This window comes from Nicotiana sylvestris, chromosome 3 (genome assembly GCF_000393655.2).
Source record: "Nicotiana sylvestris chromosome 3, ASM39365v2, whole genome shotgun sequence".
Lineage (NCBI taxonomy): Eukaryota > Viridiplantae > Streptophyta > Magnoliopsida > Solanales > Solanaceae > Nicotiana > Nicotiana sylvestris.
Window position 1 is genome coordinate 220,838,527 of NC_091059.1, and position 15,816 is coordinate 220,854,342.

Consider the following 15,816-nt stretch of genomic DNA (forward strand, 5'->3'; position numbering starts at 1 on the left):
TTCGTTTGAATAGTGCTTTTTGTAAGCTCATTGTATTTGGCCAATATTTTAAAAATGTACTTTTATGAATTAAATTACGAAAAAAGACAGTAAAAGTTTAATTTGCGATTAATATTATTTTAAAAAGAAAAATAAATTTAAACATTTATTATAAAAGAATTTACTTAAAATATAAAACGTAAAGTAAACATATAAATTAAAAAACCAAATCAATATAAAATATAGGTTATCCAAAGCAATAACATTGAGTGTTGAGTATTACTAATTATTTATATGATAATTTAAATATATTAAAATACATCATTGAATATAAATTTAAAAATATACTCGTAGAGGAGAAAGAGAATAAAAATATACCAAAAAAAGTAAAGAAATGTATAGTAGAAATAAAAAGAAAGAGAAAAAGGAAAAAAATATTAAATTAATGAGGGATAGTATGAAAAATATAAATTTATTGTAAGGTTATTTTTGTCTTGAATAAATTAATTTTCTGCTTATGTTTCTGCTTCTTAGAAGAAGCTAGAATTTGTAGCTTCTCCCCAAAAGCAGAAAATTGCTTCTGCTACTGCTTGAAAGTACTTTTTCATTTTGGCCAAACACCTTAAATTTTTCGAAAAGTTTGACCTCCCAAAAGCTTGGTCAAACAGGCTCTAAGATCCGGAACTAGTAATACTAACTGGGTTTAACTTGAAACCGTATTAGCTTATTTAACAGATAAGTTGATATAATTGGGGGTATTCAAAGAAAAAATAATTGCGGATATTTTGTTTTACTAACGTATAAGATCTTGCGTTGCTGGTGTTATATCTTTCTGGATTCCTTTGTTGTTACTGATACACTATCTCTTTCCTTCTTGTATCGAGGATCTACCAGAAACAGCCTCTCCACTCCTTCAGAGTAGGGGTAAGGTCTGCGTACACACTACCCTCCCCAGACTCCACTTGTAAAATCTCACTGGGCTGTTGTTGTTGTTGTTGTAACGCATACGATCAATCATTTTCTTTTTTTTAAATGGTAAGTGAGCATACAAATTATTTTCCTATGCATAATCATCTATAAATAAAATTAGTAATATGAAAAGAAAAATAAGACAGTTACCTATTTATATAACATATATATATATATATATATATATATATATATATATATATATATATATATATATATATATATATATTAAAATAAATGATAGTGTAAAGATCTGATAGCCAAAGTTTCAATATATATAAGTTAGAGGAAATATCCATTAAACCAAGTAAACGTGTTAAGCTTTCCCGGGCGCCACAATTGATCTCTATTAATGTGGAAACATGTCTCATCGCTCTTTGTATGCATTGGAAGACCCTTTCTTAGTCTTATAGAAATAAAATTTACATAGTCATAAAATAGCTACTAGTATATATTGAAACTTAGGAAAAAACGTTGTCACTCTCTAATATGTTACCCCAAGGATCAAGACCACTGTCAGAAACTTTGTTACATGTATTCTGATCAACAAGTACCCAAAGTCTGTAGCTTTGGCTGGCGGAAATGCTGCATAGATTGGGTCGCGTTTTTCTGTTTCTGCACGAAGTTAAACTCAACCTCATTAATAACATATCAACTTAGCTAATACACATTAATTATGTTTAGGTTTAAATAATCAATTAGTGACCAGTCAATATAAAGTGATAAACAACATCCAAACTACTGTTAAAGTAGTACTATTAATTATTAGTCATATGACCGTCAGACTAATTTCTTACTTGGACTCAAGTTACTTGGTATGGATGGAAGAAGAGTAAAAGTAATGTATAATTCATTCTCTACGTCTAGTTTTAGAAAGACTGAAAGTCGGCATGAAGAAGTATCCAACTCCTTTACTATACATGTTACATCCTTTGTATTCCCTAACTAAAAACAACCCTTATCCCTCCATATTTAATTCCACTCTTAGAACTTCTCTTTACACTCAACAAAACGAAGCTTTACATATAACGACATACAATGCTGTGAAGCACCAAGGGGATTCCAGCAAGTACCTAAATCAATGACTGATTCCTCTCCCTACGACAGAAATGTACAAGGTCAGGCGCAAATTTTCTTAGACTGCCGCAGAATTGACCCTTGGGACTTCCAGCCTCATGTCGCTCATCATTTTTAGGAACTGAAATTCCATGCTGAACTAAAGTTTCAAAACATCTTCTGCCACACTGCTCTTCAAATTTTGAAAAGTAAAACATCTTCATGGAGTGAATCGTTCTTGATAGCAAACACCGTTTGCTTTTAAAACAGAAGCCAAACTACATAATAAGGAATATGATTCTGACTAATATGTACATCTGAACAATTTGGGAGGCTAAACAAAAGCAGGTCAAATTGACTCCATCCTTGTATCATTCATCAGGAGAACCATCTTTAAAAATTGTGAGAGGGCCACTAATTTAAAGCAAATTGCGGTAATTAGTGAACTGCTTTCCTTGAGGAAAACCTTGAGAAGAACGTTAGTCAAGTGATTAATCGTGTTTTGTAATCCCAATGTCATCTGCCAGTAGGGAAACTCCAGGGAATATGATGAGCGAGATAACAACTTCCATAAGAGGGAGATGTCATTCTGTCATTGCAACAGTGTGCATCTGACTTGTCCTTCCTTCTCTTGTGCTGGACGATGGACGCAGCAGTTGATTTTGGTCATGGTATTAAGAAATAGAATCCAAAAGGTCTCTTGCTGACCTACCTCAATTTATCCTTTACCCTTTCTGTTCAAATGCTGAAGCACCAAATCATCTTAGGTACTAACCAGCTCAATTCTTTCCCTTGGTCACATTTACCCTCACTATAGCTCTTACGGTTTGGAAAGCAAATTGCCAACGCCGAAGTTATAGCTTTTTCCTCCTATTTCAATCCGACTGCAACCAATTTCTTTTTGCAAGCCTAACTCCTTCATCTTTTGCCTCAATTGTCTAACAGAATCCCAGTCCCCATATCTAGCAAAAAAATTGGATACTAAAACATATATTTCTGCTCTTTTTGGCTCTAATTCCAGTAACTTCTCAGCACATTTCTTCCCAAGATTTAAGTGGGCATGAACCATAGATGACCTGAGCAACGAGCTCCAAATTTGAGTATCTGGCTGCATAGGCATCTCAGCCATAAGATTTAAGGCATCATCAAACTGTCCAGCACGACCCAGCATGTCAATTACACATGCATAATGTTCCAATTCAGGTTTTAGACCATGGACCTGCATCTCTCTAACATATTGTCGACCTTCTTCAATGAGCCCGGCATGGTTACATGCCACTAAAATAGAGACGTATGTCAAGCTCGTCGGCGTGAAGCCCGATTTTTGCATTTCCTGAAATAGCTTGATGGCCTCCATTCCAAGTCCATGAACTGCATATCCTGTAATCATAGCTGTCCATGATGCTATATCTTTGACCGGAATATGGTCAAAGACATACTTGGACATCCCTATGAATCCAGATTTAGCATACATGTCTATGATTGAGCAATGGACAAAAGTATCCTCTATAAGGTGAGTTTTTAGTGCAAAGCAGTGAACTTCTTTCCCCAGCTTGACAGCAGACAATGTTGAACAAGCCCCCAAGACACTTGTAACAGAAATTTCTTCAGGTTGGAATCTAAGAGATACCATATCACGAAACAAAAATAAGGCTTTATCCGGTAGTGCATTCTGCAAGTAACCAGCTATCATCACATTCCAGGATACAATATTTTTGTCTTCTATCCTGTCAAATAGAAGTTGTGCCAGTTCAGGTTTTCCACAATTCATGTAAAATGAAACTAGGGAAACCCCTGTAGACATATCTGTTTCTAGACCATTTCTAAGCACAAAACCATGAATTTGTGTACCACACAGTAGCTGCTTTAAGTGGGAACAAGCAAAAAGAAGGCTACCGATAGTGAACCAGTCAGGAAGCAAACCAGAACCCATAATTTCAGAGGACAGAGTCAAAGCCTTGGATGGATCATCGCTCTGAGCATAGCCACTTATCAGTGCATTCCAAGAGCTTACTGTCTTATTTGCCACTCCACAGAATACAAGCTCAGCATATCTGAGCAATCCACACTTTGCATAGGCGGCTATAAAAGCATTTGTTAACAACTCATGGTATTCAAGACCATTTCTAAGCGAGTAGCCATGCAGTTCTTTCACTATCAACTGCTCTGATTCTGTTAAGCACACAGGCAAAACATTCAACAGAGTGACCTCATTTGCCTTCACATATTCACTGGCACTTTGCATCCTTCTCATAAGATGAAATGTTCCTCTAACATCTCCTTCTCCTGAATAACCCCCGATAATTGAATTCCAAGAAACCACATTTTTGCTCTCATTTTTCTCAAACAGAATTTGGGCATCAGCAAAGTACCCAACTTTGCAATACATATCCACTAAAGAATTATTCACCGTTAACTCGTTCGCCAGTCCTAGCTTTACAGTTAAACCATGAATAATCTTCCCCAACTCCACTTCCTCTTTTGCTGCACATATTGGCAGCATAATAACCATGGTAGTTGTGTCTGGAACAAGAACTTCATCTCCTGTAAATATATTTCCGAAAAGATCAAAACTCTGTTCAATATACCCATTTGAAGAGAATCCAGAAATCATTGAATTCCACGAAACCAAGTTCCTCTCAGGCATATGATCAAACACTTTCATAGCTTCTTCAATAAGACCAAATTTCCCATACATAGCAATTAACGCATTGTTTACAAATACATCCCTAACTAAACCCATTTTTGATGCCATCCCATGAATGGATTCCCCTAAACCAACATCAACAAGCCCTCCACAACCCTTAATAACACAAGGAAATGTAAAATTATCGGGCCTATCCTGGGATGAAGTCATCAGCTCGATGAACAAAAAAATAACATCAAACCAAAGTTCATTCTTTGTGTATCCACTCATAAGAGCATTCCATTGGTACAGGTTTTTGGTTCGCAGCTGATCAAAAACGGAGCGAGACGCAGAAGGATACCCACACATAGAGTACATTGTGATGAGCCGCGTACAGAGTACAAAGTCATCTTTGAATTGGGTCAATGAACAAACCAACTCGTGGACCTTACGGCCCGTTTCAATGTCCTTTTGGTTACCACAGGCCTGTAAGAGTACGCCTAAGGCCTCGGCTTTTTCAGACGAGTGGTAAAAGCCACTGTTTAGGTAATCTTGAAATGTAGGTAAAACTTCCGACAAGGTTTTGGATTCGGAGAGATGCGCAATCTCTTCGGACAGTGTTAATGGATTCTTAATCTGATTCTCTAAAAGGTGTGTTATAGTTATAGAACCTTCATCAGGTGTTGGAGTACAAACCGAACCTGCCGATTTTGGAAGAGAGGTAGTTGCAAAAGTGCCTTTGTTGATTTTTGGACGGAAAATGACGGTCTGAAAATGGGGCTGTCGATGGCGTTGGTGGCGACAGCATGAGATCGGCGACGGCGGCGCCAGAGCCATGGGGAAGCTCGCCAGTGTGAACATCAAACGCGCATAGTAAGGCTAAGTCTTCGCATCCCTTATCCTATTCCAATTTAATTTTATAGCAGGAATAGTAAGTATATGGGCATTGTAGTTTCTATAAATTCAATCTTATTCAGTAAAATCTTATCCAAACTTATATAGTCTCATAGGTAAAAAAAAAAAAGGTTTTTGATTTCCCACTCGGAATTCGGTACTCATAGAATTCGACTATTTCTGGATTCACGCCGAATAGGGCCTCATTCGAGGTAGCGCTCCCTCCCAAGAATTTTTTCATACCAGAGCTCGAACTCGAGACGTCTGGTTAACGGATTAGCAACCCCGTCCATTACACCACATCCTTTGGTGGTATAGGTAAAAATTAAATAAATAGAAAAAATACGTATTGTCACGTAACAGAAAGTCAACTTTCAGTCAATTCTCGTACTACTTCATAGAAAAGAACTTTTTATTGCAAATGAACCCAAAATTTTCCGGCTAGCCGGCCGAATTGACTTTGCCTTAGCAGTAAACTAGTAGGGGAAGCCCGTGCTACGCCCGGGCCCAACATAATATTATGCCAAATAAAGTAAAATTATAGAGAATCGTTAATGTTCAAACTAAATACAGCACCTGTATCAAATCTAACAAATTGCAAAGAAACATGATATGAAGAGCTAATTTACACAAAGATTTAACAGTTTTGAGGTTACACCTGCAGTAAAAGTAACAGTTTAAAAGTCAGAAAACATAAGAAAACTTATGGCGGAATATCTGGCAGTTTTTTAACAATATGGGTAAAAGCACGTCAGAAGAGTTTATTCAGAGGAAGATTTATCAATTAGATTGACTTTATTTGAATGTTCTTATAGGATGGTTGAATTTTGAAAGGCAAATGGCGAAAAATTAATTTGATTGAGCATATATCAATTCAAAACCTCAGTTAGAATCCCTCTAGCTAGCAAATAATTCATATAGATATACAATATGCATGCATTTATCGGATAGAATAAGATCAATTCAGTTCAGCACACCAATAAAACTTGAGGAGCATCTGGGAATATATACAAAATCAATTTTCCAATGCAGAGGTTTTTCTATAGTGTGACATATGGATTCACGTGAATTCGATAGCATATATATACACACTAAATACAATCTTGATCAGAGCAAGTTTACAGAATCTTATTCATCTTACTTAATATGTACTCAATGCCTTCCTGTTATTTCAGAAATATTTGGACAAAAGGAGCATTACACAACACTTTTGCATTAAGAATTTAATGATTAACTTGCTAGCATAAGTACACACCTTTGGGAGTAATTCATTTTCAGTAGTGAAGATTCCATGTTTCTCGAGTTACTTCACAATATAGTTGGTAGTGAACTGTATTTTTAGCCAGGAGATCAATAGTCAGTAAAAATCGCTAACATGACGCACACAACTCTTTTGGCCTTTTAGTTAAAGATGTTCATCAACCAAGAGAGGCGCTTTCATGAAATAGTTCAAGTCCCTTTATTTCTAGTTAGTTATTTTCATCGGATAACGTTAACAATTACTTGCTTAAGTTACCTTATTACCCACATTAAGCATCCAAGTTGATTGAGCACAAGATATAGTAGCAAACTTTAATATATTTATACCATGTGCAGAAGGCACAAATATATTATCTGCTAAAACCATCTTCAAGTAGTAGACACATAGTACCCCAAAATATAAACATTGTTTGTATCTTTAAGTACAGCACAAGCATATCCTCGCCTATCTTCAGTAATGAGATAGAGTTAAACTCCCAAGCCTAGTAGTCATTTTTTTGCATTCCAAAAACCATAGCATAGGGAGATTTTGATGTACTCTGAAATAGAAGATAAATAACAGTCAATTAAAGAAACTGGAGTTGAGAGAAGCAGAAAAATAAAATCAAAGCTCATAGCAAGATCTTTAGCGAGGATAGACACCCACAGGTATAGCAAGATCTTTAGGAGGATAGACACCCGCAGGTATCTTGAAATTCAGTTCCTTCAACAGAGTGTTAGTCCGTATACAAAAGAGCAGTGCATACATAGAGTTGGCGAAAATTTAGGAAAACACATATCTAAAATATTGCCATTTGCATAAATTTGGCTGGAGATTGCCAAAGTAGTACAGTTGACATTTGTGGAGGTTAATGGTATACTATATGACAGGGTTTTTTCTAAGACCTACAAAGTATCACACTTTGGTGAAAATTCACGGAGTTATGCTAAACATAAGTACAGTAACAAAGAAAAACATTGGAAGAAATCGAAAGGTGCATGCAATACAGTTGATGGATGTCGCAGTTAGAATTTGTTAATTGATCTAAGTGGGAGAATTATTTATCTAGACTCCAAATGGCTTAGGAAATTAGCATGCTCTAAAATCACATATTCCAAACAATCAAGAACATATATGTCTTGTGGTAAAACAAAACTACAAAAGAACATATGGGAATCTTCTTTGGTAAAATATTTGTGCAGAAAATTGTAGAAGAGGATAAACTTTTTAAAGACTTCCTAAATGCTTGAATTATCAGTGTAATGAAAGCACAAAAAAATGACAGTTGATTTAGCATATCTACTAAAGATTTCATCTTTCTTCATTTTAAAAGGTGGCATGGAATAATCTGCGTGATCTTAGGAACATGTTGCAGTAGTTCCTTTACCAAATTCCAGAATATGAAGTACACATCAGTGTAACCCAAATCAACATTGCATTCACACGTAATAGCAGAGGCCGAAAGATAAAACACATTATCGAAATAACACTCTCATCTACCATAACGACACTTCAAATACTAACATTTTATAAATCTCAGAACTCATAGAAATAAGAAACGTCAAATTTAAGTAGATGAAAATATCTACTTAGATCAATTAATCTTATGTGGTTAAGGCGAAAGTTATTTATAGGAATTTATCAGAAAGTGGTAAATTGTTCTATCTGTAAATCTGGAACATTGAGGCAGCAAAACCAGTGCATGATCGTTCACCACTATCCAGGGAGACAATACCATTCATATCAGGATGCCAAAAAGTATTTTGTGCAGTAACGCAAAAGCCCAAATCCCAAAATAAGTTGCTACTTCCTATTAGGAGCGGATTTACCCTTGTCGAAGCGGTGTCTATATATAAGTAATATGCAAAAGAAAAAAGGCGTACAAGTAAAATAAAATGACAAAACTTAGTCAAAGCAACATAGTTAGTTCACTAGTAAATTCCCTAAAATTTAAGGCAGTGGTCATCGGTTCAAGGCTTTTGCAACTTCATTTTTGAGCAATATGGTTTCCGTTTTTCCAAAAGCATCACATTTTACTAATTAGAGAATAGATGTCATGGTCGATCTTCGCTTTCAGTTTTAGAATTGCATTGTGATGTCCGAGATCATGATAAAAGTTTTTCAAGTCTTAGGGAACTTGGTAATCTTTCCATAAAACTAGTGGAGACAAAAAAGCATGTGACTTTTCTTCTTTGTTTTTCAACTAAAAAAATTTGCTTTGCTTTTGCCAATTACTACCGCTACAGAGAGCTTTTTCGGCAATGAAGTTGATTAAGACCGATTTGCAGAGTTGAATGGATGATGAGTTTTTCAGTAGCTGTTTGGTGCCTTACATAGAAAATGATGTATTTAGTCTTATTCCTAATGAGGTTATGAATACCTTTCAAAATAGGTAACTTATCTAGGAGAGTTATAGTAAGGTACTTTTAAAAAAATAAATGATATCGTTACTATATTTGTTTCTTTGTCTACTTCTTTAAATGTCGACACCACTTATGAAAAATTCTGCATACGCCCCTGCTTCCTGTTCGCAGGTAGAAGTGGGAGGAAATAAGCAAATGTAAGCAACATTATGTTTGAATCAAAGAAATTTAGAATCTATGAGAAAGAATCAAATCTCAAGTACAGATACGCAACGCAACGAGACATGCCTTTTACTTTCTTTTTGATGGTGTGGATGGTTCTAATTTCAGCCCGACATGGGAATAGTCAGATTCCACAACTGTTGTTTCCGTTTCTATTTCAGTTTACCCAAGAGGTTTAACCTTCTTTTTGTTCCTCTCACCAATGCTGGGTTGAAAGATGTGCTCTTTTTCGACATAGGATAAAACGGATAGACTTGCATGCATGCTGCTATAACCATTCCAGGATGATTTTCTCAAATTATGTCTGAAAGCATGTTTTGGACATGCTTAATGGGCAAGAGTTGCCTCTGGAAGTAGAAGAAGTCAATCCTTAGGTCTAAATTTTAGTTATTACTTCATCTCTCATAGCTTTTGGTTCGATTTCCAAAATTTTCATTTACTTTTTCTTTTCACCTCTTCCGTACCTGTGATTTAGGGTTAATTTTTTCGTTTTTCTTTATTTGTTCTTTTTATTGCACTAATTCCTTGGCGATGAATTTTGATGGATATCTGCTAATTAGTTTTTCTCTTATTTTAAAAAATTATGGTTCATGTTTTACGTGCATATCACTATTTTTACCTCTTTTCTTCACATAGATGTATGAAAATAAATACTTAGGTGCATGGTGTGTTATGTCAATTAGACTCAGAGACACACTCATCCATAAATATAAAAATAGACAAACTTTTTGAGTTTTTTCCTTCGATTGTATCTGCAAAGAATTAGTACAATCTTTATTGCATGACTTAGTACTAAGCAAAACTTTGTAGCTCTAAAATGTAATGTTTAATAAAGCTCATACCAGAGACAATATGGAACTTACAAGTTACAACTGAGAAATTTACAAGTTTAAAAAGAAATCCCGAACTAAAGTTAAATCTTGACTGAGACTGCCAACTTCAAAAGAAGAGAGAAAGCAAGCCGGAAACTTCTAACTCCATTATCGGACAGAATGCCTTCCTCTGATTCCTGGAATGAGAGTGCCAGACTATAAGGACAAACAATCAACAAGAAGTAGAGAACCTGGGTGGGGTTATTTGTCAGAAAGAATCCGTTTTTCCTCCTTAACAGGCTATGCCGGTTGTATCCTCAGATTTAGTAGCTTCTACAAATAGTGAGGACTGAAGAAAGCAAGACACAGAGCAGTTCGTAGAAGCAACTATCAAAAGATATACAAATACTAACCTGCATGTAAAAGATCCAACAGGAAAAATTCAAAATATGAAAAAAAACCAAATCAGATCTATCAAAATCATATCATCAAAAAAATGATTGCAAGAAAGAAAGAAGGAGAGTGAAGTAAAATCTAGCAGAAATTTACAAGTACAATAGTTAGCTTATACAGTTTCACAATTTAAAAGATTGAAGAACAAAAAAAGCAGAAGAGGGTTGAGAGACTCACTGAAAGATGATCTGCAAGTTGTGAAGTACAGCTATAGATTATAATAAATATAAGTGTAATATACATCATTTGCTAAAAGTAGGTGCCACACGTGTCCCTCTTAGCAGACATGCAATTTATACTTAATTTACATCTAAGCTCTAAAGTGGCAGACGCTCTAAGTCTAAAGTGGCAGACACTCACAAATAAAGAGGGTCTTCTAATTGTAAATTGTGAAGTAATGCCATAGATTTATAGTTAAATAACTGTAAGTGCAGTACATATCATTTGCTTAAAGTAGGTGGCACACGTGTTTCTCCTAGAAGACATGCAGAATTATCTATTTATACTTAATTTACACTTAACCTCTAAAGTGCCATTTCTAAATACGTAGTGAAGAAAATCCTAAATGTATCCGAAGTCCGAACAACGTTCGTACACCTAAAGTGTCGTTTCTAAATAGTAGTAAAACCTTGGAGAAGTATGTAGAAGTTGTAGTTTGTGTATGGACAATTTTTAAGGACTGGTTCGGCCATAGATTTTGCCAAAATTTATTTGGGTTTGTTTTTTGGTAAATACATATTTGTTCATAAAATTTATCCATATTTTGGCAAATTCCCAAAACCCAAAGAGTTGGTTTTGGCCCAAAATATTACTATTATATTTTTTAAAAAATTATCCCAAACTTTTATATTTTATAAAAGAGCCCACGATTTATTATTTTATAATAATATTGTTTAGTCTTCTCGGTCATCTGATAGTGTATTATGTAGTTCAGTATAAAAATGATAATTTTGTACCAAATTTATTTATGTTCAGGACTATGGTTTGCGATAATATAATGAATGTTATTGATGAAGGTACGGTTGGGTATTTGTGATAGTTTTTAGAACTTGTGGGTATACATCATGTTTTATGTTTTTTCAAACAAAAAAGTGAAATATGTTTTGAAAACTGATATCCAAACACATTTTCATCTTCAAATCAAACTTCATCCAAATTAAATTTTTCAAAACAAATTTGAAAATTTATAGCCAAACGCTAGCTTAGTATTCCTAAAATACTTACAATCTTCTTCTTAATTCAACTCTATGTTAATTCAATTTACCAAGTAGCTATGAGTTTAAACTATGTAATGTCGTAGAGTGGAGGGCCAAATAACGGTAAATTTAAGCTTTGTAAGTTTAATATTCTTTATATGGGATCTATACAGCCTTGGTAATAGATGCACTGACACACCATATTCAAGGGGATGTGCCATGGTGTATGTTATTTGTTGATGACATAGTCCTAATTGATGAGACGAGGGTCAGTGTTAACGAGAGGTTGGAAGTTTGAAGACAGACCCTCGAGTCTAAGGGTTTCAAATTGAGCAGGTCTAAGACGGAGTACCTGAAGTGCAAGTTTAGCGTTGAGTCGAGGGAAGTAGGCAGGGACGTGATGCTTGGATCACAGGTCATCCCCAAGATAGATAGCTTCAAGTACCTTGGGTCGATAATTTAGGGAGACGGAGAGATCGACGAGGACGTCACTCACCGTATAGGAGCGGGCTGGATAAAATGGAGGCTTGCATCTGGAGTCTTGTGTGACAAGAAAGTGCCACCGATACTCAAAGGTAAGTTTTATAGAGTTGTGGTTAGACCGACCATGTTGTATGGGCTAGAGTGTTGGCCGGTTAACAACTCCCATATCTAGAGGATGAAGGTAGTAGAGATAAGGGTGTTGAGGTGGATGTACGGGCACATTAGGATAGACAACATTAGGAATGAAGATATTCGGAGAAAGGTGGGCATGACACATGTAGATGACAAGATGCGGAAAGCGAGACTCAGATGATTTGGGCACGTGCGGAGGAGAATCCTTGATGCTCCGGTGAGGAGGTGTGAGCGGTTGGCCGTGATGGGTACGAGAAGAGGTAGAGGGAGGCCTAAGAAGTATTAGGGAGAGGTGATTAGGCAGGATATGGTACGATTGTAGATTTTCGAGGACATGACCCTTGTAAGGAAGGTCTGGAGGTTAAGCATTAGGGTTGTAGGTTAGGGGGTAGTAGAGTTTACCTTACTTCATACCCGGGGTGAGGCGGGGTTGGATTAAGGTTGATCTTAGATGGCTTGCAGTTTATGTTGAGCCCTCACTATCCTTGTTGTTTATCTTAGCCCTAGGTCTTGGATATTGGTTACTGTTGTTGCACGTCATTTATCTTTTGGTTGTTATGCTTCTGTTACTATTACGATTTCTACTGGAGTTACTAATGAATTGTCTTTTCTTGTTTTATTTTCGTCTTTCTGAGCCGAGGGTCTATCGAAAATAGTCTCTCTACCCTATCGGGGTAAGGGTAAGGTCTGCGTACACATTACCCTCCCAAATCCCACAAAACTAGGTAGTTGTTGTTGTTGTTGTTGTTGTTGTTATATGGGATCTATACACAAATAGCTATTTGGATTCATCATTTACTTTTTCTAATCAGTATATATAAATTATGAATTGATTATACATGATTATACAAATATTATATATGAATTATACATATATTATATATCCTTCTGTTATTTTTAGTTTAAGTGGATGATTAAGCGGCTAGTTGGGTTAATTTTTCTCTTTAATATATTTATATGTAGAAGTGAAGTTCAAGAATCTTTATAAGTACAAAACAAAAGGTAACTAATTTTTAGTTCAAGAAAGTAGTAGTTAGTAAAATTTATAAAAGAGCGTAGTCCTTGAGGCCATCTCCAACCTTACCCTATTTTCTCATAATGGGGGCAATTTTTGAGTAATGAAGTTTCAACCTTCCCCCATTTTGCCTCCAAAATGGGGGATGAATAGTGTTCCCTCAAATATGGGGTACACTATTCATCTCTCCCATTACTATTCATGTATATTTTATTATTATTTTATTATTTAATCTTTTAATTTATCTCTTTATATATACCTAATTATGTTTATGTAATATCTTTATAATATTAATTTTACATTTTAACTTTGGCGTATAATTTTGATAAATTAATTTTCGTGCATTTATTATTTTTATGTAAAATTGTAAGTTAATTTTATTATAAGTTATAATTGTACAAAAAATATATAATCATCTCAAAAAATGAATGGTACAAATATAAAATATTAGATGTCGCTAAAATTGAAATTAAAGGTGCGAATATAAAATATTAGATGTTGCTAAAATTAAAAAGTGAAAATTGAAAATACATTAAATGAAAATACACTAAAATTGGAAATACATGACATTTGAAAATACATTAAATTAAAATACATAAAAATTGAAACTACGGTAAATAGCATAATAAAAATTGAAAATCAATGATTTCAAGAATTTTTAGCTCTACATAGAAGAATTAAGGACAAAGATGCTTATTTTGCACTTCGTAATGCATTAATAGATCATTTATGGGAGAATACTAGAGGTTGAAGTTGAATATTTATGTAGTATTTCGAATGAATTTTATCGTTATGTAATATGTATTTAATTAATCTTGTATAGCAATGATTTCACTTTTATTTGAATTATTAGTTAATCTATAATAATTGCTTACAAATTATAAAATTTTATGAAATTGTTTTAATGGAAATTATAAATTAATGAAAAAATAAAAGATGAAATTTGTTTAATGAAAATTAAAAAATAAAATTGAAATAAAAAATAATAATATAATATAAAAGAGAGAGAAGAATATAAAAAAATTTGGGAAAAAAAATGGGGGAATGGTTGGAATAAGTTGTCTCCCCACTGGGGAACCAAAAATGGGGTAAAGGTTGAGATGGCTAAAGCATTAGACAATTCCTGAAAACATATATATTAACCTTTGTCGTCTTCTCAGGGAAGAAGGAGAGCAGGCCCTAGGTGGTGATTGTGGTTTTCTCCCTTTTTTTTTCCTTCAACGTGAAGCGGGGAGATGGGAAGATGGTTATCTTTCGTCATGCTATGAAAGCTTTCTAGCTTCTATTAATTCACAAAGATGTGCTTGAATTGGTACCCAACTTGTTATACCATAAAACCGAGCTCTACCTGTATGCATAAAGCTTGGGCCTTATTGAAGCAACAATAGTTTCGGTTATGATGGGGTTTTCTTGGCGATGTACGCATTGACGAGACACATTCAAGGTGAGGTGTCATGGTGTATGTTATTTCCTGATGACATAGTTTTAATTGACGAGATGCGAGGTGATGTTAACAAGAGGCTGGAGGTTTGGAGGCAAACCTAGAGTCTTGAGGGTTTCAAGTTGAGCATGACAAGACGGAATACTTGGAGTACAAGTTCAGCAAACGGTACCCAAGAAGGAGATATGAAGGTGAGACTTGATACGCAAGTCATCCCCAAGAGAGGTAGTTTCAAGTATCTTGGATCTATAATACAAGGTAAAGGGAAATTGATAAAGATGTCACGCATCGTATCGGAGCAGGATGCATGAATTGGAGGTTCGCTTTCGGTGTATATTGTGATAAGAATGTGCCACTGAGACTTAAAGGTAAGTTCTAAAAGGTTGTAATTAGACCGACTATATTGTATGGAGCAGAGTGTTGGTCAGTCAAGAACTCTCGTACCCAGAAGCTAAAAGAAGAACTCTCATACCCCAGAAGCTAAAAGTAGCTGAGATGAGGATGTTGAAGTAGATGTGTGGGCATAACTGGTTGGATAAGATTAGGAATGAAGTTATTCGGGAAAAGGTAGTAGTGGCCTCTGTGGAGGATAAGATGCAAGAGGCAAGGTTGAGATGGTTCGGGCATGTTAAAAGGAGAAGTATAGAAGCCCCAGTTAGAAGGTGTGAGCGGTTAGCCTCGATAGGTAGCAGAAGGGGGTAGAGGTAGGGCTAAGAAGTCTTGGGGAGAGGTTATTATGCGGGACATGGCGCAACTAGAGTTGACTGAGGACATGGCCCTAGACAGGAGGGTGTGGAGGTCAAAGATTAGGGTAGAAGGTTCGTAGTAGCGAGCGTTTCTCTTTGTCTTAATCAGTTCGCTAGCATTAGTGTTTATATGATATCTTTTATTTATAGATGGTTAGTACTGTCTAGAATTTAACTGCATTCTTGGAT

General features: G+C 35.3%; 1 protein-coding gene across 1 annotated transcript; it reads right to left on the reverse strand.

Annotated features, from left to right (window-relative positions):
* Positions 1-2,824: 2,824 nt before the first annotated feature.
* LOC104235358 (pentatricopeptide repeat-containing protein At1g18485) lies at positions 2,825-5,467 on the reverse strand. The gene has a single exon (XM_009789095.2). It carries the CDS (start codon positions 5,465-5,467, stop codon positions 2,825-2,827), a length of 2,643 nt encoding a protein of 880 aa, XP_009787397.2.
* Positions 5,468-15,816: the final 10,349 nt, after the last annotated feature.